Genomic DNA, 24,560 nt, shown 5'->3' with positions numbered 1-24,560 from the left:
CACAACAGAAACGTTTTTACTTGGAGAACATACTTTTCTAAAGATTCATACCACCCCATGCTACCTCTTATCAAGGAGGGCAAGAAAGCCTCAACAGCATGAACCAGTGTCTTGTATGAAATAAAGCATTTTCCCTGTTAAAAAGTGCTTACTAGTCAGGGAATGGAATGCTGGGCTACTGTCTTACCACGAGAAGCAGCCCTGCCAATTTAAAGACTTCTAGCATCTTAGTTACTGTGTTTCAGTGCTAGTATAATAATTAAGCTTTCAAACATGCCAATGAACATTCAATGTAGATGAATAAGGTGTATTTTAGTAAGTAGCAAGGCATGAAGTCTGATGCCTAAGATTGCAACAGGCCTACTGCCCATTTCAAGGTTCCAAGCATTGCTTGGAGCTGCTTTGTCTTTCACAGCCAGCCGTTGGAGCTGAAATCCTGACGCAACTCCATCGCTTGCATCTCACTCAGTGGGAGCAAAGGGGAACGACAGAAGCCTCCATTGTAACCAAACCAGTCCATGGCCTGCTTGAGGCCTGGGATCCCAAACTTACGTGTCACCTGTGGAAATATAAACAGTGAAGGTTTAAAAATTGCTGTATGCCCACCAGTGTGGAATAGATGTATGTGAACCCCCTTTTCATGCAAATATCACTCAGTTCTAGGCTTGCAGAATTTGGAAGTAACCAAAGAATTGCATCATCAAGGAACTGTCTGTGGCAACAGAATGTCCAGAATATTGTAAATAGAGTACTAGCACCCAACAATTCCTGTTTGACCCTTGATAAATTTAGGTAAGGAAATAATGATGCAGCTCATACTAAACTTGAACATTGAAAGTCAATAATATACATGTATTTGAGCAAGTGGTTTCTTTCTGAGACTACATGAGGCCTAAGATTAGTAAGTACTATACTACTAGCAAAATAATAGATCAGTGTTGTGGTTCACATAGCTATTCCTGTTCTACCCTGACTAGCAGATGCTTTGTGGATTTAAGGCAGAAGGCTTTCTTGTTGCTATTGCTTGAGACCCTTTAGCCAGAGATGCCAAGGACTGAACCTAGGACAGCCTTTCCTGGTGCCCTCCAGAACATTTGGACAGTGATTGGCCATTGGCTGGGACAGATGGGAGTTGTAGCCCAAAACATCTGGAGGGCATCAGATTAGAGAAGGCTGCTTTAGGCCCTTATGCTCTAGCAGTAAGTTACATTACATCACTATTATAGGAAAGTCGGCATCTGCCTTATACCAGGCCAGATTATATTGTCAACTATGACGCAGCAGAAGCAGCAAAGATCAGTACTAGAATTACGAGAGCTGCATATGTTTTCTGCAAATGTTGAAGCTCAAATGAATCTGCCAAAGAAAAAAGGTAAAAATTCATAATTGCATGTCATGTTTTTCCAAAATTTGGACAACTACAGTGTGAATAAGCCATAGATCTCAACTGACATTGCAAAAAATGGTATTTTCAGTCTCAAAAATCAAAATGGAAAATTGAAATGGCTTAGGACACTGACACTCATGCAGAATAGCAAAGGACTGGAAAGTTAAAATCTACCTTAAGAGAAAACACACAATGCTCAGAGGAGTTAAGGTGCGCATATGAAATACCAAATAAAATAGAAACATTTAATGCACATATAGAAAACCAACAGTGATTTTGGTTTAACTGTATATGTGCATTAAATGTTTATATTTTATTTGGTGTTTCATATGTGCACCTTAACTCCTCGTTCAACTCATGCACAGTAGGAGATGATAAAACTCAAACGCTGAGGAAGTGGGGGGGGTGCACAAGACTAATGTGCAGGCAATAAAACAGTTGCTTGGTCATCCTGATCTGGTACTAAGGTGCATGTAATCTCAGGTTCAGGGAATATGGTTTTGTTAAGGGTGGGGAAGGATAGGCCTGAACTTCATACCCTGAGCAACAACTATATGTGGGACTCAGTCTAGCCTTTCCTTCCCATATTTTCCCAAGAAAGGGTAGTATTCCAAGTTCAAAAGGCCCCACTTTCCCCCTGTTATCCAGTCTTACTGCAATGTTTGGCTCAATGAGTCGGTGCTGTAGTGCACGGGCCTCATCCCAGCTTCCAGCACAGCACAGATGCTCAAGCTGACAGATAGGAGTACCAAGCACATTGGCAAGGGCACAGATCCCTCCAGCAGCACCTGGAGCAGGGAGCAGAGTCAACAAAGAGCAGAGCACCTTGGCAGTGAAACATATCTTTGTACCATACACACTCAATATCCCCCAGCCTCCTTATTCTTTCCTTCCCTGCTCTTTTCTGATTAGTGGAGCATGGACCAGATGCTGGGCTCCCTGTAACAGCACCTCAACCCTTCCTTCCCAGCTATTCTGCTCAAGGGACATTATGGGAAACAAAGTTGGAAAATATTTTTTCATCTCCTTTAAGGTTATATAACACACACCCTAGGCTACTTTGTACCCCTCCCCCATGTCCTGAAACATCCAGCCACACTTTGCAGATGCTCTATACAGTGGTAAGCTTCTGCCATTACCTACCTACAATGTAACTGGCCAGCAGAAAACCAGCTGATCCTGCCAGTACCTGGAAGTCCTCCTGCTGGGTCTTGTGTACAAGCAGTCCGAGGCGGGTGATCTGGCAAGAGATGGGATGGCTTGACAGTGGGAAACAGCAGTAGACACCAATGTTAAGGGGATGCCAACAGTTGCCATTGACAATGAACACAAGGCATTCCTGGAGTTAGGACACTCACGGAGACAGAGCTGTTATCTTGAAAAGATTGAGTCAACATTGCTTTACTTATGTTCCCTTTCTTGTGTAAAACTTGTTTGTTTTTTTGTTCAGCTTTTTCCCTGTAGCCCAACAAGCAGCTCCTGGTCTTTGAAGGAAGAGTGTCAGCCCCTACACTAACTTATTACTCTTTTTGCTTCACTTCACTGGACTAATGCTCTTCCTACAGTGGGTGATCCCAACATCAAGAAAGAAGGGAGAGAGGGTTGACCTACAATTCTAAACGGAGGGTAGTCTAAGGTCACATGATGCTATTACATTGTTAATGTACAGCCTGGCAAATCCCTGGATGGATGAAAGTCCACATAAGTGGCACTGAGCTTTTGGGAAACAAAAGAAAGATAGTGTATTACCAAAAAAGATCATTGATAGGCCTACAGCTGAAGGGCTGTGTTGGATAGAGGCCACAGCCCGTTTCCAGGCACATATCTCCCAATGGGTTTGCTGGGATAAAGCAAACGGAGCTGTAGACTGAAAGTCCTAATTCCATAGATCCATTACCAGAATTAACCCCAATCTGATGTTTTGAAAGTGTCCATGTGTGACTGTTTAAGGTGTTTGGGGTTATTTACGAGGGCATCTCTATAGCAGCTTTGAAGGGGGAACCTTGAACCCAGGATGCAACTAACTTGCTGTGGTTTCACCCCTTACTGATTCACCATGAAATCTGCCTCAACTGCAGTCTCCATGTCACAGAAACAGGATGGCTTTTCATTAATTTATGTATTTATTTATTATTTGATTTATACTCTGCCCTTCCCAGTAGGAGCCCATTTATCTATACCACTATTGTATCCCATCATATCTTCCAATCCTATGAGCTAAGTTAGAGTGAGAAAGAGTGACTGGCTCAGGATTACCCAGTGAACTTCATGGAAAACTGGGGATTTAAACCCGGGTCTCTCCAATTCAAATCTGACACACTGCCTTCGATACCGCACTGGCACTCAGTGTGAGCTTTATTTTAAGGTGCCTGCTCTGTCTCCCTTTCCATATTTTCGTTTTAGTGCATAAGAGATAAACTAGGTGTGGGAAACTGCCATTTGGTTGTGCTCTAAAATGTAAAACAGTTCTTTCTAAACTGCATGGTTACTTTAAAGTTAATATTTCAATAATCTAGGAGGAAGGGAATGTTGGCAGGTCTCCAGACCCTCCTGTGGGCCACTTGCTTACTTAAGAGGATAGATAGATAGGTAGGTGAATAAATAAATTAATAAATTATCCAGACACATAGATGTTGATCTGTTTTAATTTTTTTTAGTTAGCAGATATTTTAATTGTTTTATATATCTTTTAATTACTCCTTTTTAACTATTATTGATAATTTTAATGTTTTTTCATAAGCAGCTTAGAGGTCTTTGCATAATAATAATAATAATATTTTATTTATTGGTCGCCTATCTGTCCAGGTTAGTGGACACTCTAGGCGACTTACAATAACAAAAAGCTATACATAATATACATTCAAGCAGTATATAAATTTTGTTAAAATAACATAAAATACTGAAAGGCCCTCAAACTCAGATTCTTGCCAGCATCCCAAGATGCAATTACAACCACTTTGGCTTAGTCTCTGGCTCCCTCCTTTCACTCACATTGCCACCACTGTCCTTGATCCCCACAATGTTGGGGTGTTGTGCTAAGCTGAGCACTGTGTCGATGGGCAGCTCCAGATTTGTATTGGCCGGGACGCTGTAGAGTATCACAGGGATTGGAGATGCTTCAGCGACCTGGGGGCACAAAGTAGTGTGATAGTGGCACATGGCCACACAAGGAAAAACCTAGAGTTTTTGAGAACCCCACACAACAAGTCATCAAAGACAGATTCACCTCCTTCCTTTAGCATAGAAAAACGTGTGTAAACATCAGTTATTCCCCTGCTGTGGTAGACCTTGCATAGATAACAGGTACTGTGCTTGCTGTTACATTTATTAGCCAATATTTGCATTGACACAGGGCAGGTCTGCTTTTTTAACAAACTCTTCAACAGAATATGAAGCAATATAACAACAATGAGGAATCTGTGGCCCTGCAATGCTGTTTGACTATATTTCCCATCATTCCTGACCATTGACCATACTGGCTGGGGCTAGAGTCCAACAACATCTGCAGGGCCACAGATTTTTCATGCCTGCAATAAAGTGTCACAAATAATTGGGTGATAGATTTTGTGGTGCATCCATTCCTTCCAAAACAGCATGCCACATTAGGATTTGTAGCCTTAACATGGCAGCCAGTGGCTTCCATGGTGTGCCATGTGTCTACAAGCATCTTTTGATTTGGGGGACCATTAACTTCTTATTCATGATCCCCACAAGTCACATTCCAAGGAGGAACAGCTCCATAATGAAAGGAAAGAGGAGAAAGCAAGTCAAGTGTTTATTCATTTTTATTTACAGGTGCCCTGTCCCAGTAGTTGTCGATATATAGCACACATTCAATAATATGCTGAATTCTGCAAAGGAATAATAATGAATGAAAAATAAACACAAAGAAATACTATTTTTAATATATAGTCTTAGATCTAAAATTCAAGGTAGCTAGAGGCCAAATGCAGTCTTTTCCATGTCCACACCCCTATTTTCTGAAATTAAACTTTCTAATAGTCAAGAAATTAGAAGAAGGCTGGGACTGGGAAGGGCAGCTGTGAGAGAACTAGAAAAGGTCCTCAAATGTAAAGATGTATCACTGAACACTAAAGTCAGGATCATTCAGACCATGGTATTTCCGATCTCTATATATGGATGTGAAAGTTGGACAGTGAAAAAAGCAGATAAGAGAAAAATCAATTCATTTGAAATATGGTGTTGGAGAAGAGCTTTCCGGATACCATGGACTGCGAAAAAGACAAATAATTGGGTGATAGAACAAATTAAACCAGAACTATCATTAGAAGCTAAAATGATGAAACTGAGGTTATCATACTTTGGACACATAATGAGAAAACATGATTCATTAGAAAAGATAATAATGCTGGGAAAAACAGAAGGTAGTAGAAAAAGAGGAAGGCCAAACAAGAGATGGATTGATTCCATAAAGGAAGCCACAGACCTGAACTTCCACGATCTGAACAGGGTGGTTCATGACAGATGCTCTTGGAGGTCACTGATTCATAGGGTCGCCATAAGTCATAGTCGACTTGGAGGCATATAACAACAACAATCTCTCAATAAATAACACTACATTTTGAGCCACACAAGCACTGGTGTCTGTAATAAACCCCTAAACAACTTAGGGAGAAACTGCATTTGAATTCAGAATCCAAAATATTTATTAGCTGCATTTGTTCTGAAAATGCACACATGCATGCAATCATCCTATAATAAATAACAGATAAATAACTTACTACAAACCACTATTCCAGGTATCATCTCACCCTTCCCCCAATCCTCTGTGACTCAGACCAGGAAAATGTCCTGACCCCATTCTTCACCTGCTTGTAATGATGCATCAAGGCTGCACTGGTCATGCTTCCCCGGAAGTAGCAAGGAGTCACTACAAGGGCGGCATCTGCACCCTTATCAGCCATCTGTGCTGTCATCTCAATAGTGCCCTGGGTTGCTAAAGGAAGAAGGACAAGTGGAATAACTTGACCACAATAAGGTAAGGTTTAAAGAGGCTTATGGATCCAAAGGACGGGCTTGGTGAAATTAGGAGGCTCTAAGAGCCAGGAGTGGAACCAAGGTTTAGAAGAGCCACAGAAGTAAGATACCACATGGGTCCAAGTCTTAGTACTAGAATCTTCATTTAGGACATGGTGCAGTTAGAGGATGGTGTCCCCTAGCCCCATCCCTATCCCTAGCACACTGCTCACATTCACATCCAGTCCCAGCAAGCAGGAGCTTTTCCTTGGGCACAGCTTGGCGCACCCGTCTCACCACTTCCAGACGTTCCTGTTGTGTCAAATAAGGAGCTTCCCCATTGGAACCCTGCACCACAAAACCTGCAAAAAATAGTTGGTGTTGGGTGTGCGTTTTCATTTTCATCATGCCACTCAACCATTTTCAGTTCAAGTATTTATAGATTGTCTTTGAACTTCAAATCTCCAAAGCAACATACAAACACCAAAAAACAAAAATTAGAACACTAGCGCAATAAAAATGTAAAATGAAAAAAATGTAAAATAAAATAAATGAAACAAGTACAAACAGCAGTAGAAATAAATAAAACAGTAGTGAATAAAATCAGTAGAACAACACAACAGGAACATATATCTTGGAGAATAAAATAGTCTTAACCAGGACCCTAAACAATAATAGCATAATAAGCACCTCACAAAACTGTTTGGGGAGGGTATTTCAAGGACAGGGTGCCAGCACTGAGAAGGCCTCTCTCTAGTCACCTGAAAGTAGGGGCACCCAGAGAAGGTCCTATGAAGCCAATATTAAAATCGTGTATAATTGGGTACCCTGGTCCCAGGCTGTTATATGATTTTAAAGGTCAACACCCTCATGATAGGGAATTGTACCTGAAAACTAAGTGGCAGCCTGGGCTGTTCTCTTAAAATAGGCAAGATATGTTCGCAGTGATATGTTCCAGATAATAGTCTAACTGCCATACTTTGGACCTTTTGAAGTTTTTGAGAAATCTCTAAAGGCAGCCCCTTGTATAGTACAGTACAGGACTCTATCCTGGGTGTTACCAGAGCACTGATAACTGTGGTCAGGTGATCTAGCAGTGGGCTCAGCCACAGAGCCAAGAAGGTGGTCAGAAGCCAGCCAAAGGCCTGCCTCACATCTATATCTCAGTTATGGAGTTATTATTTCCCAGCCTGCCAGACCATAATCAAATCCCAGAAAAAGAAAAGGGGGCTGGACAGCATTACTATCTTCTTCCTATTAGGGCTCCTGTGCCTTCAGAGACTGTCCTCTGCTAGTTAAGACTAGGGCAGCATTATTTGAGGGCTGGAAAAATGTGCCAAAAGCACAGGTTTCTCCTCCTTCTCCAGCAGAGCTGCAGACTAGGGCCAAAGTCCAGGCAGGCAGCCATGTGTATCCTTGAAGAGTACTGTATAGTTGTCTATTCAGCTGTGCACCCCCTTCCTATTTACTGGAAAAGCTCCAGCTGCAAGAACTAAGTGAAAGGGTTTGTTTTTGTTCTCCCCAAAACTCTTAAGTCACCACTGTTGGAGAAGTAGCTGCCTAGCTTTGAAGAACCTTCCACCACGCCAGGGGTACCAAGCGGTGATCACTTTACCTACACTACAGTGAAACCTGTTGCTTATTCATTTTTCCTGCAAAATCTGTGCCTTGATCAGCTCCAGGGCAGAAATCGAAATCTAGGACGACAAGTTTAGCGTCTCTGCATCGGATAACTCCTAAAGGCATGAATCTGCCGCCCCCTTCATGCCTTTAAGGGCAATCCTTAAAGAAGGGGGTGGGAGAAGGGTGTTAGAGAGGAAGTGACCCTAGCTCCCTGCGAACCTGCCTTCCAGGACGGATCAAGGCAGAGTCGTTAACAGCATTGCCAGCGCGCCAAAAACCTCACGGGAACAAACCACGACCCACATCTGTCTCCAGAAGGAACTTGCAGCAAGTACAGCTGAGCGGCAAATGAGCCCGAGCAACGTCACACGGCTCCCAGATCCTTCCTTCCCCGCCTGGTGCTCTGCGCTAGAAGCAGCCCCACGTGTCCAGCCTGCAGCCCCTACCTCGGAAGGGAATCCCCGCATAGAGGCGCAGGTTCTCCTCCAACCGGATGTAATCCACCTCTCCTTGCAAGGTGAAGGGGGTGGCCAGGGGCGGATAGATGCCCCGAAGGTCCAGCCGCCGATTAGTTGTTTCTGCAACAGTCGCAGTGGTAAACCGCCTATGAACGCTCCCCACCCCAGTCCCCGTGGGGGGAGAGCAAGGACCTTTCGGCCGTTGAAGGCGCAGGAACCACGGACTTACAGGCACCCTGATCATTGTACTGTCAATGTTTAGTGCTGCGCCGCCGGGGAGTACAAGAACTCTGTATGGGGGCGGGGAGAGTTTAGTAAGACCGCCCCTATGGGGGGAGGGAGGCCAAAATCTGAGTTCATCCTCGTGGCACCTTGAAACCCCTCATCAAATTTTAAAAAAGGAGAGAAGCCCTGATTTACGCGCGCACACCCATAGACCAGCTAAATCCTATGGGGATATTTCATCTTGGAATGGTGACTCCCCCTTCCATTAGTAGGCAGATCCTGATAAACACATTAAAAAAAGCCTGTAATCAGGCTAGTGGCCAATCTAGTCCAACATCTTCTCACAGTGGCCAATGCCTGTGGGAAGCGCACAAACCGGACCTGAGTACAGTACAACAGCATTCTCGTCTCTTGCTGTTTCTAACAACTGGTATTCAGAAGCTTGCTGCCTCTTGCCATGGAGGCAGAGCATAGCCATCCATCATGGCTAGTAGCCACTGATAAGTTTATCCTCCATGTATTTGTCTAATCCTCTTTTTAAACCGATCCATTCAAGTTGGCAGCCATTGCTGCCTCCTGTGGGAGCAAATTTAATAGTTTAACTATGTTCTATGTGAAAAAGTAACAAATTACTTCTAATTCATTACTTTTTTTGAGGAATGAGTGGGTAATTCCTTTACATTTTGATTGTAATAGAACTAAGAGTAATTTTATTACTTTTGTAGAGTAATTGTAATGTTTCCAGCATTACTTTGGGGCATTACTTGGGGAGGGGGAAGCAGGGGAAGTCTTCTGCTCCTCTGATTTGTGGATGAAAATCATGTGCCTCAAACTGGGATTAAGTGCAGCATCGCTCACACTCTTCCCTCATGCTGTGTGGGTGGGTAGGAGGCGACAAGGGAGGAGGTGGAGAGTGAGACAGGGTGGAGTGGAGAAAACAATTGTTTAAACAAATGGATGGTGGTGGTGAAGTAGGGGGTGGAGGGAAAAAGGAGCCAGAGGGCAAGAACATGGATAAAGGAGAAAGAGGCAGCAACAGAATGGAGATAAAGAACTGTGGAGGTGAAAGATGACTCTGTATGTGGGGGGGGGGTGAGTGGGTGGTGGTGGTTGAACTTGGTTTGACATGCAGAGATCTGAGCTGTGGCCTCTGCCTCCCTCCCCACCTCCCTTACCAGCAGAGAGACCACCATTGCTATCTTATGGATAAAAAGAATTATTCTACTACCTCTGTATGTGTTTATTTTTAATGTTGTTTTAGGCTACTTAGATGTGCAGTAGCCAAGGCCAGCGCTTTGTAGGCGGTTTTTTTTAAAAGTAACTGAAACGTAATTGTAGTGATTACTTTTCAGAACAATTGTAATTGTAACAGCAATTACTGCTTTTGGGGGGCCATGTAATTGTAACTGTAACTAATTTATTACTTTTTAAAAGTAATCTTCCAAGCTCTGCTTCCAACATTCAGCTTCATTGGATGTCCACACGTTCTAGTGCTATGGGAGAGGGAGAGAACCTTCTCTATCCACTTTTTCCTCATGATGCATAATCTTATACACCTCTCATGTCTCCTCTTACCTTCTCGCTAAACTAAGGAGCCCCAGTATATGTTTACTCAGAAGTATGTCCCACTTTGTCCACTCCCACGATAAGTGTGCCTAAGACGGCAGGCTTTAAAGCAGGGATGGAGAACCTATGCTTCCCCCATGCTTCTAAAGTACATCTCCCATCATCCTTCACTATTGGTCATGCTGGCTGGAACTGATGAGAGTTGTAGTCCAACAACATCTGGAGGGCCACAGGTTCCTGCTGTAAAGGATTTCCTCTTGGCACTATCCCTTCAGAGAAAGGTCAACCCAAGTGAAGAGGCTACCATTTTAGGCTGCAAACCTAAACACATTTACAAGGGGGAAAGCTCCATTAATCACTGTAGGATTTACCTCTGAGTAAACATGCATAGGATTGTGCCGTTAGTGTGCTATTTCACAAATATGGCAGCTTCTATTATGTATAAGCATGGAACATGTTAGTACTTCCCTTAGTCTTAGGACTACACTGAGTGAAGGGAAGAGTGCTGCCCTAATATTAGGTATCAGGAATGTCTGTATATTTAATAGCAGATCTGATCTTCATTTACTGAGCCAGTTTGGCATTAGCTGCCCTGTTCACCCAGATCCTCCATAAGTTGGTAGTTAATGTGCCATGTGGACTATTCGTACTACTTGTATGCCAGTGTAAGGATAAAGCGATTTGGGGCAAATTAATTATTGCCAACTAGTTAGTGAATGGAATGAAGTTCTAGGCATAGCCAATGAAGGGCCCTGCAAAGACCTGTATTCAGCCCTTAATATGAGTCTGCCATGCCTCAATTGGTTTTGTCACCCTTCCTTCTTGGAATGGCTTTTGCTTTGCAGCCAGAATTCATCTCTGATTGCAGCCAGAATTCATCTCTGATCACTGACCTTATAATTTCCATGGCAGATCAGGTACGACCCACTCTGAGGTCAGGTATTTTGTTGCTCTTCAAGCTGTGGGCCTTTCCCATTACTCACTACCAGGCTACACAAAGGGGGAAGGTGCACTGTTACTTTAGGTTCCCTAGGAGATACTTTGAATCTTTGATACCACAAATACCACCATCCCACCCCAACCTACCCCCATGCAGTACAGTGCTAACAGTTTGGAACCGTAGCATCTCATGGGCTAATTTGCTATCATGCAACTATCTGAATAATATGCAGCTGGAACATATGGGCATTACCAATGGCTCAGCTCAATTTGATCCAGTAGATATAAGATTAGCATTTGTTTACTGCTAAGACTCCTGTGCCTTTAACAGCTGCATAGCAAGCAGAAATTTGACACAGGAGGAGGATGGAGAAAGCTCCAACTATTGAATTTCTGCCCATTGTGCAGCTATTAGGCACAGACACTTTTTGGCCATCCAGATGTTGTTGGGTTCCAGTTCCCATTTTATCCTGACCATTGTCCATGCTAGCTGGGGCTGATGGGAGTTGGAATCCAACAGCAGCTGGAGGGCCACAGATTAGTAGGGATGGAAAGATCTGTCAGTTTCGGTTCTCTCCATTTCTCATTTTTCCAATGTTAAATTCGGTTCTCTACATTTCTACAGTGATCTGCGGTCTTTTTTAAAAAAAATCCCCATGAGAATTCTCCACCATTTCAGTGTGAATTTCTCCAAATAAGCACATTTTTGTAGGCAATTTTGACAAAGGTACACATTTTTGCAAGCCATTTCTCAGTATTTCATGCCTGTTTGCATGTTATTTTCACTCATGTATTCATTTTTATGCACACTTTCCCCTAAAATATGCATTTTTGTAAATGTTGTTTAGTTGGCGAACTGCATTCCAAAATTCTAATAAATGTGAATTTCAAAGGATGGCTGTGCTTCAGTTCTCATATTGTTTTGGAAATTGCAAATTTAATAAATTCTGCTTGAAATGTGAACTGAATTGAAATTCTCACCCATCCCTACAAGTTAGTCACCCCTGCTTTACAGCAACCCAAAGAGGAAACCAGATAGTGAGTGGACATCCGCTGGTTTTTACTTTGCTTGGCTCTTTATTAAGTTTTAATGGCACAACCTCTCTCAAGTCCAGAACCATCCTTGCTTGGAGTTCCATCTGCCTCTTTTGTCCAATCCATCTGCGCCTCATGCTGGCAACTCTGTTGCGTTTGGCTCTTGCTTCTCCAGCACTTCCCGTGTGTCTGCCTGCCATAAATGCACCAGGTCTGTAGGCGTCTTCCCAGCCTGTGGCAGAAGAGACAGAGGTAGGACAAATCAGAATACTTTTGTCATAAAACTGCAGTTTCTAACAAGCAAACTACAAAAACTGGCACAGGGTACCTCCACTATCCCTGATGAGCTAGCTGCCTTCTAAAATACTAAGTAGGCAGTATCTGGAAGAAAAAAACATGCTTCTGAGGGCCCCTCCAGTGGTATTTTTTTGTGGGTGCACTCTGCAACACATCACTGATGCAAGAATAGTGCATTAGTGGTGGATTTATACTGGACCATACACACACGCGTCATTTGTTAATGTTCTGCAATGCTTCCCTAATGTTAACACATTATTGCCATCTTGCACTATTGTGGTATGAGAAGTTACAGGATTTTTGCAGGAAACTATGGGACATGCACCAATTGGAAATGAAGCCTTTTGACTGCCCCCAAACCTTTGCAGGCACAAATAGTGTGGAAAGCAGTGTCGCATATACCCACTCCAATACTATCATGAGGGGAAAAAAATCATGAATCCTTAACGAAAAGGACGTCTGGAAGAGCCCTGAGTCTCCCACGCCTCACAGGCCAAAGGAAAATTCCCCACTAACCTGCAGATGCATTAGCATTGTTATCCCATGCATGGGCCACGAGGGGGCAACACTCACCAGGTTTTTGGCCATCATGTCTGCCCCATGCAGAATCAACATCTTAATTATCTTGTAGCGACTGAGGCGCACAGCATCATGTAGGGCACTGTCTCTCTCCTGCAACAGACATGACAACATCACTATGTGTAAGGTAAGGACAGGCAGGAAGCAGGCACAAAAATTCATGTGCTCACTGTTCATTATGCCGACATAAGTCTAGCAGAAACTCTGTTTATCTGCCTGCTAATCTAGTTCAGCTCTATCAAATGCTTTGAAAATAGATACTGTTGGGTTTGCTGAATATAGCTTTGTGGGCAGACACCAGCGAGTCAGCTAGAGAGAGAGGCCATGGCAAATGCCACCAAAGGTTTAAACCGACGGAACAAAGTATTTCTGCCTGTCACTGATAGAGTGGATTGCAATTTCCCCATTCTTGTGGATGGGAGGTACTAGCTCTGGGGATTAGGAAATATACACAAAGATTTCTCTTTTTGTGCGTTCCTGGCTGAAAGTTGCTAGAGAGGCAAGGAAACAGTTGGGATACAGATAACTGAGCCCTAAAAAGAAGAGAAAGTACATCAGGACTAGGACTCAGGAACTGAAGGTAATAAGGGAAGATAAGGTTTTTGACATTCTAAATTAGTATACCACAGTTTTCAAAGTTTTATTTTGCCTGTGTGTGTGCCTGTACACATGCACTCATGCACATGCATGTACCTCTTTACAGGAAGGTACATCCATGTATTGTGTATTGCATTTATAACCTGCCCTTGTTCCAAGGAGTGGCATGATTCTTATACAGTAACATTCATATGTGCAATTACTGCCACGACCTTAAAATCACTGCAATACGATGAGCTCTGTGTATATTGCAATACATAGACACACCAATGCAAAATACATCTCTTACCCGATCACGGGAATTGACATCCACCCCATTGTTTATCAGATGGTCCACAATCTCAGGCATGCCAGTGCGGGTGGCCACATGCAGTGGGGTGCTGAGAAGCTGAGTTTGAGCAAGTGGTGAAAATGGGAGCAAGAAAGGAGAAACATGATTTCACATTAGGTTCACTGCTCCCATCATGTGCTCATGTTGTTCCTCTTGGAAGGAACTTGCAATGGGCCAGAACAGTATACCTTATCTTCCTGTTACTGCAGCATAGCCACAATATTCCCCACCCCTAAAAAACCCCTTCTTCCCACTCCTCCCACACAAATTCCCTTCAGTCCCAGCTCATTCAGCTTCCCCATCCATTATAAGTCTGTCCAGTTTCTCCTGCAATGCTATTCACCCACCATGAACCAAATCCAGGAATCCCACCCTTCAGCTCACCTTGTCCTTAACGTTGAGATTGGCTCCTTTCTCTTGCAACAGTTTCACCACATCCAAGTGTCCACCTCGGCAGGCCCAGTGCATGGCTGTGGAGTCCAGCTGTCAGCAAACAGCACACATCCATCAGAAGAGGAGAACATCTCCATCCTGAGCCTGTATTCATTCCCTTCTCTCCTTGGAGTTCCCTTTCTTAGTTTAATGCATCATCAGTGTTGCCACCCAACAAGATCAGCCTCAAAAGACCTTCTCTCCATCCCACCAGTTAAATCAGCTAGATTGGTGAGAACTAGGGAGAGGGCTTTTTCAATCATGGCACCCACTCTATGGAATTCCCTCCCAAATGACATCCGCCATGCTCCCTCCATAATGAGTTTCCACTGGATCTTGAAAACCTGGCTCTTCAGGCAGGCCTTTGGGGTGGGTTAGGTTTTAGTGTTACTGTTGGAATTTTAAGGTTTTAATGTGAATTGTATGTTTTATGTTGTGCGTTGCCCAGAGTGGCTGGAGAACCAGCCAGATGGGCAACTAATAAAATAAATAAATAAATAAATAATAAATAATGCAACTGCATCTCCCAGAGTTACATAAATGAAGAAAGAAGGTCCAAACCCAGATATTTTTTTTAACCTGAAGCAGCCAATAAATATTACCTCTGCTCTGTGCCACAGAAAGGAAACTGATGCCAATGGATTATGATATGGGCATGACAGGAGAAAGGTGGGGGACAAGATCAGACATAGATATGGAGTGATGTAATGAAGAGCATCTTACTCGATCTCTGAAGTCGACAGTGGCACCATGGGCCAAAAGTTTCTCCACAATCTCTGTGTATCCCTCAAGTGAGGCGCGGTGCAAAGCTGTCCTGCGGAACTAAGTAAAGGACAGAATTAAGGCTCTCCCAGAGGACTTGTTTATAGAGTATTCATCCCATTTTGCTTGCACAAGGCTTCTGCCCTGGTTAGACTGTGGGTGCTTCCAGACGGTTGCTATTTTCAGGTGGGATTCATTCACATATTGGCAAATTCAGGTTGCTCAGTTATAGCTGTTTGGGATGTCTTGCCCAACAAGCTTCCTTCCCCAAAAGATCAGAATTCTTGCAATTAGGAAAGTGACAGGAAAATGCACTGGAAAGTGTGGAATAACACTTGTTTTGACACAATGTCATCTGGCCTCAGAATGAATGCTCATTATATCTAATATCCCTGCCAACAAATCAGGATTCAGGGTGAATGCTCAATAAACAGGTCACCTGGAAGCAGCCTATGTCTGGTCTTTATTGAGCATTCATTCTGATTTGTCCCTGGAGTGATTATATGACAATGAGCATCCATCCTGGTTTGCTTGAGGGGTGTTTATACATCTTTCCATTAATCATTCTTTTCTCCTACACTTTTCAGTGCATTTCCCTATCACTTTCCTGCAAAAAGTCCATACTTTTAAAAAAGTTGATTTATTGCACTAGTGCGACAGAGCACTTTAATCCACTTTATCTGCAAAAAACTACATTTCCAATCTGCACTTGAATCCCTTCTACAAAATAGTGACAGTCTGGAGGCATCCTTACAATCTTCCGTAAAATATCAGCAGCAAAGGAAGGAAGCCCCCATCCAAGGAGTGACTGATTCTTTAGTACACAGGGTCTCCCCCTTCATTTTTTAAAATATTTGTTAACCCCAGAGTTTCCCTTGCTGCCTGCCACCAGTCTAATGCTTATTAACATTTGCATATGCTGATCTAAAGCATACTTGTGCGACTTCTTTCATTCCAGTCATATTTGTTGAGAAACTAGAGTCTCCCCCCTTCAGTTTGGCAGACTTTACAAGGCTGTACCCAAGAACAATTGATGGGGGACCAAGTGTCCATCAGTTAATCCTCATCTTAAATCATGTCCAGGACATGATCGTGCATACACAGGTTTATAGATTTAAGACCAGAGGTGTTCCAAGGACGCACCTACCTGGTCTTCATCTGTATTCTTTTATTTGTGTTTTGCCAAAGCATCTCTTTAAAGAAAGAAAGAAAGAAAGAAAGAAAGAAAGAAAGAAAGAAAGAAAGAAAGAAACTGTTTTCCTCCTTTCTCGGCAACCCATCCCAATGTTTTAAGGTGTTTTTGCATTAAACGTAAGCAGTGGCAGACCTGTGGCCTTCCAGTTGTTGTGGGACTTCCTTCAGCTCCAGCCAACAAGGCCGATAGTCAGGGATGATAGGAGTTGTAATCTAGCAACATCTGGAGGATCACAAGTTCCCCATGCCTGAACTGATGCCTCATTTCTCACCAGAGAGCATCCAATGCCACAATCTCAAAAAGACAGTTACATAATAGATCATACTTCCAGTAACAAAAGCTGTACTGGTTGCTACTCAGACTTTTGCTCTTACGACTGCAAATGTTTCGTTTCCTTTTCAGCCCCTCCCAAAATGCTATACTGTGCTCCAAATAATGTAAGCAATATCCCAAGTGTGGGTGATAGCATTCTAAGGCATAGCTTGATGGAAATGGGAAACCACATCATGAGAAAGGTAATGGAGAACAAGCACTGATCTCAGTGTAATACCTCATCACAGGTGTCCGGGGAGCCCCCATCTGCCAGGAACTTGTCTACCACATGCACCTTGCCCTGCACAGTGGCTCTCAAGAAGTCCTCTTCCGCCACAGGACCTGTCTGCAGAGAAAGGACTGATGTTTCAAAGCGTGTTGCAAAAGCTCTGAGAACACAGTGAGGGGCTTTGACCATTTTATAATAAGGGGTTTTCAGAAATGGAAGGAGGGCACTGTTTTGCATGGGATGATGCTGCATTTAGAGGATGCTAACCAGAAGATTACTAGACCTATGCAGGGTGAGCATCAGGGGGTCAATGTCATTTGGAACCTGTCAAGGCCCACACTCCAGCAGGGCTTTCACCACTGCCAACTGCTAGAGGCTCCTGGCCCTGTTCCTCCTCCTCCTCCTTACTGACACTACCTGTTCACCTCACCCCTCTAAGCAAGTGAGTAGTGATAAGAGCAAGGAGGAAAGAGCAGGAGACCCATCTCACATTGCCCTCTTTCCCTCCAGGCAGCTGTGTAGACTGTAGCCAAAGGAAGAGGGCAAAGTGAGCCTGCTCAGGGCAAAATGGGCCCAAGGATCCCCCTTGGAGAAGGGCCATGGCTCAGTGGTGGGCCATCTGTTTTGGATTTGGAAGGCTCCAGGTTCAATCCCTAGCACGTCCATGTAGGGCTGGGAATATCCCTTCTCTGGCCCTGGAGAGCTACTGCCAGGCAGTGCAGACAATATTGAGCCGGATGGACCAATTTTATATAGGACACATCCTTACGTTCTTAAAACCTGGAGCCACCACTGGTTCTATGCCATCTTGCTTCTGCTTCCCAAAGGCCGCTCCTGGGTGAATGTGGGCTCTACCTGCTGCTTCTCCAGGAGTCCCTTTCACCCCTCCCCCTATGGAATTTCCCCTACAATCTCCTCTAGCTCAGGCTCTGGTTTCTTCTCCTCTTTCTTCTTTTTGGGTTTTTTGCGTAGCTCAAAGAGGTACTGGGTGCCACCGACTTCGATGATCTCTCGCCTTAGGTCCACTGAGCTCCTCCGCACTCTTTCTTGGCCCTGTGGGAGAGAAATTTTTACAGAAAACTGTTGCTTGTAACTAATTTCCCCCCTTCTTTCTTCTTACTGGCCCCTTAATAGCAAATCCCCCCACTTTTCTTGTGCTTTCCAGTCAAGGATGGCCCAAGACATTTTGCTGCCTGAGGCAAAGGACGAGATGGTTCCTGTCATTCCACATACAGAAGCCAACTGGACTGGAAGTTTAACCTTACTTAAGAACTGGTGACAGGACAACACTCTCACTGCACTTGGGGAGAACAGACTAGTGTAGGGGGTGCAAGGCAGGCAATATAGTGCACAAAACTCTGCCCTCCAATACTTCACACTGCTTCCTGCCCCACAGCATCTGCAGCCTGAGATGACAAGCTCATTTTGCCTAATGGTAGGGCCAGGTTGGGCCTGCTAGTTGTGACCAAGGGCTTGGGCATATTTTGTCCTTGTTTAATCCAGTTTTCTCATTAAAATTAGCATTGTGATACGCAGCATAGAGTCCTGCTCAGGGGTGTAGTCCTCCAGGATTGAGGAGGGTTGTAGACCTGTTACTTTTTTGAGAGCAGGGTCCCAACCAGGTCCCTGTGTGTGAGCCAATCAGTATGAAAGGGCAGTGAGTTAGCCACTATGAAGAGTCCTTGTCCTTTCATGCTGATTGGAGCCAATCAGAGTGAAATAAAGTGAGTCAGCCACTGAGGAGACTCTTCTCAGTAGCTAATACACAGTCTCCTGATTAGCTCTTGGGGATGTCTGTTGTGGAGTGTGGACTCGGAGATGACATGGAGAGTAAGGGACATTAAAGAAAGTGGAAAAGGGGTGTGGGTGTGAGGAGGTGTGGCATGACTGTCATGAAGGGACCCTGCACTTCTGATTTTCCCAGTACACTACTGGTCCTGCTGGCTCAGTTTGGTTTCTTTCCCTTTGCCCACCTGGGGAGCAACTTCCTTTGCATGCCTATCTGAAAGATCCTTGTAGGGGTTGAGGGAGAGGGGAAGGCTGGACGGTTGCAGATTGCAAACAAGATACCCTGCTGGGATGAGGATGGTGGAGCAGAGTTTAATCTGGTCTGGAGCTCAGCAGCAATCTGCATAGGAGCCTATGGGCTTAGTCCTTTTCAGTACCAGGGCTCAGCCTAGAGTAGGTGGAGAAATAATGAAAGGAGCATCTCTGAGCATATGCATATGGTGTTAGGGAGCAGGGTTTCCAGCCCTCCCATTGCGAAATGAACAACTGCACAGGACTTCATGTGGACACAGGAGATTATCCACTGAATATCCATACCTATTTTCTTACTATGTGGAACCTGTTGCTGGACTTCTTTGGGAGGAAGGGTGGGATATAAATGTCATAATTAATAAATAAAATAAAAAGATAATACATATTTGTACCTAATAGTTGAACATATAGCACAGAAGTACCTACATGGCTATTCGAACATTAACTTTCCTGCTATAGCACCAGCTCACAACTTTATGTTTATATACTGATTCACTATATTATTGTGTGGGATGTATTTTTAGTACCACGCTGAAAAACATACAGCATAGACTGTGATCCTCCAAGTTTTGTGCAGGCCATCAGTCTTGAATGACAACCCATCAGGGCTCCACATATTTCCTGCTTTTGTTGCCTGTCAGGGGCTGCAAGAACTGGGGAAGGGAGTTGTCAAGCACCTCGTAGGCAAGCCACCATATAAGACTGGTGGCCTGACTTCAGCTTGATGGGTCACAGGTTGTACAGGACTGGTATTTGTAGAAGGATCACAGCTCAGCGGTAGAGCATCTGCCAGGCATGCAGAAGGCCCTGATTCAATCCCTCGTATCTCCAGGAAGGGCTGGGAGAGTCTCCCTGTCTGAAGTGCTGGAGAACTGCTGGCAGTCACTGTGGACGATCTGAAGAGAGACTAGTGTAGACTGTACTGAGGTGAACAGACCAATGGTTTGCCTTAGTATAAGGTGGCTTCCTGTGTTCCTTTGCTGTAGTAGTAAAATGTGTGCATTTTTATTGCTAGAGATAGTACATTTGGATGTTAAGATTGCCAGGATTTTTTACTGGGGGGAACAAGGTACAGGACCACATGAAAAAAGCTGGTTGGAGGAGCTGAACTGAATGACCTTAGTTCCATTTGCATAGCTTCCCAAAGATGCCTGTGCTAGGATCAGAGACATATCATATCTAACCAAGCATAAACTATGCTGTGAGAGCATCTTCAGTCTTATTTCTAGAGGAGTAGCAGTGTTAGTCTTTTGCAGGAAACAAACAGCAAAACAGTCTCTTCAGTCTTAGTTGCCTGAGTATGAGTATCCCAGGAGATGCTCAAGGCAGGCATTGCACTAAGTGGAATGTAAAAAGGGATTTTTTTAATGTGTGGGGTGGTGAGAAGTAGTTCACTGTTACTAGAGTTCAGAGTAGAAAACACTAGTGACCACTATTGTTGTCAGTTATCAAACCCATCACTCTTGAATAATGACAACACTATTAGGCTTCACTTTAGAATTTACATGCATTGATGTGTGCAAATAATTTAAGAGCAGGCTATCAAGCACAAGCTACGATTGTGTTTTAGACGTTCTTTCTGCATAACTGTCCAGAGGACTGAGTTAATGGGTAGTGTATAAATGTAGTAGTAGTAGTTTCTATTATTATAAACTGACTTTTCCCATCTCTCATTCTCATCCTTTCCTCAAATCCACAACCTTCTCATAACAAAATTAACTGTCTGAATTGTTTCTTAGAGCTGTTGATCCGAGGAGAATCAGCTCATTGTGCGTGCCTTGAACTAAATAATTGGCATTAGAGGATGTAGAAATTTATCTTGGAGCCAGACAAGAGAGACTGATGCTACAGGGAGAAAACTAAAAAAAAGATTAAGGGCTGTGGCTGTCGCAATAACTGGGCCTGGAGTCACTGAGATAGGGGTCATGTAAACTGCCTGCTGTTTGCAATAGCTGGAGTCAGGCACAGGGGGTGCAGAGACACATTGTACCCAGGTGGAATGTTCTTATCATACCAGTATCAGGGAGTATTAGTCAATAGAGAGCAGAAAAGGCACTTGGGTATTCATTTGGAATGTTTGTACACACACCATGTGCACACACACACACACAAAACCACAGGCATGCATGCTCAGTAATGAGTATTTAGCAACTGTATATTTATCTACTACTATGTTTGTTCCACACTTCCTCCAAGGTGCTCAGGCTGGCATGGCTCTTTCCATTCCATCTCATCCTCACAACAGCCCTGTGAGGATGTAGGTTAGGCTGCAGGTAAGTCACTGCCGCCAAAGGGTCAGCTGGTTGGCTGAGCAGGGATTTGAACCAGGGTGTCCCCCAGCACTGGCCCTTGACTCTAACCACTACAACTGCACTGGAAAGGCTATTAGCAAGGGATAAGGCCAGAGAAGGCAACTCAGAGCGCTTCAACTGGATCCTTGTGCCTACCCTACTAGATAGAAAGGTCCTGGATGCTACCTCTAGGGGTAGGATGAGTTCTCAGATTAGATTGCTTTGAGTCCAACAGAATCGAATCCAAGAGTCACAGGGCCTCAGCCCCTCTCACCTTGAGCCCCTCAATGCCTTTGTTGATAGGTCCGTGCTTCTTCTCATCCTCCAGAAGTGGGCTGCCTAGCCGCGTCACTTCTGGCGGTTCTGCAGGGGGGCAGGAACGGTGTTTCTGGGTGAAACAAACAAATAACAGAAACAGAAACATTGCAATTCCAGCACCCACACTCTGTCTCTCTCCTTTCCTTCGCTATGCAGAGAGATTTAATTTTTATTTCCACACACATTTCAAAATCAGGTATAGTCTATTATTATAATGGTGAACAGCCAATGCAAGACTGATTTTCCTGAGAGACCCTTTTCTTCAAATTACAATCCACTTCAAAATGGGTTGTTCTAGATCGTTCATCATCAATGTCAGTCTCTTGATGCTCCAGAGGTAACATATCATTCAATTTTATGTGTATTCTCCCCTTCTTCTTCCCATTATCCCAATGTTCCCTGGTAGGGTTTTTCTCTTAGGTTTCCCACAATACCCACATTTCTGTTGAGGGCAGGGATACAGACAGATATACAGTCTTAAACTTTCTGTACATGACATAGACATTCAAAACTGTCCCTCTTTCCTGTTTATTATTTATTAGTTACATGGAAAGGAAGTTGGAGGAAATAAATCTGCTACTTCAAGCAACTGTCACTTCATAACAAAGATGCCCCCCTTCTTTGGTTGCTAGAGACATGAGATCATTCTCTATTGGCCAAAGCAGTGGAGGCTGGTGGCGCCATGGCAGTGGAATCCGCTCCAGGTTTTAGTCTGAACCTTCATGGAACCTTAAAAGTTCAGACTAAAAATTGGAGCAGATTCCAGTGCTCCACGGACATGGAGCCACCAGCTGTTACTGGGTCAAGGTCTCCTGCCTCTCCTAGGAACCATTCAGGCCCCATCCAGTATAGCTGGGTCTGCCACCTGGATCCCAGGAAACCATCCCATTTGGACTCACCTCCTGGTGCTGCTGCTGCTCCTCCAGTGCCAGCTTCTGCTCAATCCGTTCTGTTGCCCATTTCACTGCCTGGTCATTAGCCATCCTCTATGCCTTTATCTTGGATCTGTGCAACCTCCTGACCACTCCCCTGCTCCAGATCCTCCTCTCTCCCCAAACTTTATGCAGTACTCGCTGTATCTGTTCTTGCCTTCCTGCAGCCACTGCTTTAAAGACCTGACTTATGTCCTGCCCGAGTGACACTATTCCCCTCCCCACCCCCAGGCGCCTTCGTCATGACCTCAGCCTGTCACATTATCTCCCTGTCCCACTGCCCACAGATCACCTTCCTAAAGCGACCCATTAGTAGTTGGACACCCTCCCAATAGAGAGATGAGCACAGAGCTTTCCCCTCTACTCCCAGGGGAGATGGGATGTTGGCAGATACTCATAAATTCCATATAGGCTGATGTTCTCCTGGTTACACTGGGGGCAGGGATAGTGGCTCCATACCCAGCTATAACTATCCTAAGTTGTCCTATGACTCATTAGCACTCCTGGTACATTTGTCATTGTCATACATACATACATCCCAGAAACTCCACATGCATACTGTCACTCCCGTTCCAAAAGAGGTTGTCCCTACACAGAGCTGCCAATCATAATTTCAAAGGAAGCTGCCTTATATTGAGTCAGACCCTTCATCTATCTAGTTCAGTATTATGTACACTGACTGGTGGCAGCCCTCCAGGGTTCCAGATAGGCTTTGATCCAGCCCTACCTGGAGACACTCCGGATTAAACCTGGGACCTTCTGCAACCTTCTGAAAGCAGATGCTCTCCCCACTAAGCTGACTCCCCAAAAGCAAAGCACCACTTGGAGCCATAACATCTGAAATACAGTCATAACAGAATTGTAAAGTTGGAAGGTACCTCAAAGGTCGGCTAGTCCAGCCACCTGCCAATGTGGGAAAGCCACTCCTATGGCATCCCTGATACAGGTGGTCATCCAGCCTCTGCTTAAAAACTTCTAACAAAGGAGAGCCCACCACTTTGTATTCAACTGTGAAAATAAGGGGCATCCATCATATGAAGACTATGAGCTGTTACAATCAAAGACAATTCCTTAATAGAAGGGCTACCTGTGAACCGTATTTTTAAAAGCCATCAACTGCCTTAGGTGTCACTCTGCTCCCCTGCTTAGTTCTCCTGCTTCTATGGGAAAAAGCATGAAACATCATACTTATTTTTTTACATTTTTGCCTGCTGCTATGGGTGCCAAATACTCCAGAGAGGCCTGTTCACATGGGCACCCACCCAAGCAGCTGGGCTCTGCCAGGAAACAGCTTACCAACCTGCCAAGCAGCTAACTTAGGCACAAAGCCTGGAACAGCAAGTGTGGTGGAACAGTATGAATAACATTGAGTGAACTGGGGGAGGGGAGATGAGAGGACACCAGGAGGGCATGAGTTAGAATCTATTTATGGCGACGGACACAGCACTTTGTTCCTCACAGTCTCACTTGCCCCCAAATGTACCATGACAGCAATGCTACTTAAGTCATTTCTGAGAGCTTCAGGATGCTGCCATGTACAACAGGATGGGGATGACATCCTGTTTCCTAACAGCCAGTCAGAGAATTAGTGACGTGGGATTCCTTCCAAGCCTAAAAAGCAGCTTCCAAGGTGATACAGGCCAGAATGAGTCACTGCAGTCAAACAAGGCTCCCTGTTCAGGGGTGGGGAATAGGGAGGAGGAGGATGTATCCTGGCTCATGTTACAATGTGACTCAAATCCACATTGCTCTTTTTTTTGTCACCAACCCTGTTTCATTTGACAAGTCTACAGCCCTGACCCCACACCAGCCTATATTATCCAGTTCCCACCTGCATGAGAATCTTGAAGTCTAGAGCAAGTATACATATAACTTACAGGTATTTTTTTAAAAACCTGCAGCTGTATGAGTCCCACAGAACAAACAAATATATGAACCTGGTTATAACTAATTCTGACACTTAATAACTAGATGTATATCCTATTTTGGAAAAAAATATAAATATAACAATATTGCATGTATGAGTCCACATGTG

The 24,560-nt window shown here is 44.2% G+C and overlaps 2 protein-coding genes across 2 annotated transcripts; both read right to left on the bottom strand.

The window, feature by feature from the left end:
• Positions 1–111: 111 nt before the first annotated feature.
• On the bottom strand, positions 112–8,708 carry HOGA1 (4-hydroxy-2-oxoglutarate aldolase 1). The gene is made up of 7 exons (XM_061636286.1): positions 8,434–8,708; positions 6,598–6,726; positions 6,217–6,344; positions 4,379–4,513; positions 2,531–2,627; positions 2,042–2,175; positions 112–559 (listed from the first exon to the last, which is right to left on the bottom strand). The coding sequence occupies exons 1-7, from the start codon at positions 8,687–8,689 to the stop codon at positions 410–412; spliced, it is 1,029 nt and encodes a 342-aa protein (XP_061492270.1). The 5' UTR covers positions 8,690–8,708; the 3' UTR covers positions 112–409.
• A 3,524-nt stretch (positions 8,709–12,232) lies between these two features.
• ANKRD2 (ankyrin repeat domain 2) lies at positions 12,233–22,813 on the bottom strand. Its single transcript, XM_061636284.1, has 9 exons — positions 22,493–22,813; positions 21,550–21,663; positions 17,854–17,997; positions 16,954–17,061; positions 15,170–15,268; positions 14,399–14,497; positions 13,973–14,071; positions 13,081–13,179; positions 12,233–12,442 (listed from the first exon to the last, which is right to left on the bottom strand). The coding sequence occupies exons 1-9, from the start codon at positions 22,574–22,576 to the stop codon at positions 12,344–12,346; spliced, it is 945 nt and encodes a 314-aa protein (XP_061492268.1). The 5' UTR covers positions 22,577–22,813; the 3' UTR covers positions 12,233–12,343.
• Between the last annotated feature and the right edge of the window lie 1,747 nt (positions 22,814–24,560).

This window comes from Rhineura floridana, chromosome 7 (assembly GCF_030035675.1).
Source record: "Rhineura floridana isolate rRhiFlo1 chromosome 7, rRhiFlo1.hap2, whole genome shotgun sequence".
Lineage (NCBI taxonomy): Eukaryota > Metazoa > Chordata > Lepidosauria > Squamata > Rhineuridae > Rhineura > Rhineura floridana.
The sequence above is the reverse complement of the archived record's forward strand: the minus strand, read 5'-3'. Positions and strand labels throughout refer to the sequence as shown.

What these genes read in the sequence shown, in the direction of transcription:
- ANKRD2 (XM_061636284.1), bottom strand. Translation starts at nt 22,576, where the DNA reads ATGGCTAATGACCAGGCAGTGAAATGGGCAACAGAACGGATTGAGCAG. An exon ending in AGCCTGAGCTAGAGGAGATT is followed by an intron (nt 17,062 to 17,853) that starts GTAGGGGAAATT and finishes CTTTCTCTGCAG; the next exon opens with ACAGGTCCTGTGGCGGAAGA. An exon ending in ATGTCAATTCCCGTGATCGG is followed by an intron (nt 13,180 to 13,972) that starts GTAAGAGATGTA and finishes TGTCTGTTGCAG; the next exon opens with GAGAGAGACAGTGCCCTACA.
- HOGA1 (XM_061636286.1), bottom strand. Translation starts at nt 8,689, where the DNA reads ATGATCAGGGTGCCTGTAAGTCCGTGGTTCCTGCGCCTTCAACGGCCG. An exon ending in TGATGCATCATTACAAGCAG is followed by an intron (nt 4,514 to 6,216) that starts GTGAAGAATGGG and finishes TTGTGCCCCCAG; the next exon opens with GTCGCTGAAGCATCTCCAAT. An exon ending in TCAAGGACAGTGGTGGCAAT is followed by an intron (nt 2,628 to 4,378) that starts GTGAGTGAAAGG and finishes ATCTCTTGCCAG; the next exon opens with ATCACCCGCCTCGGACTGCT.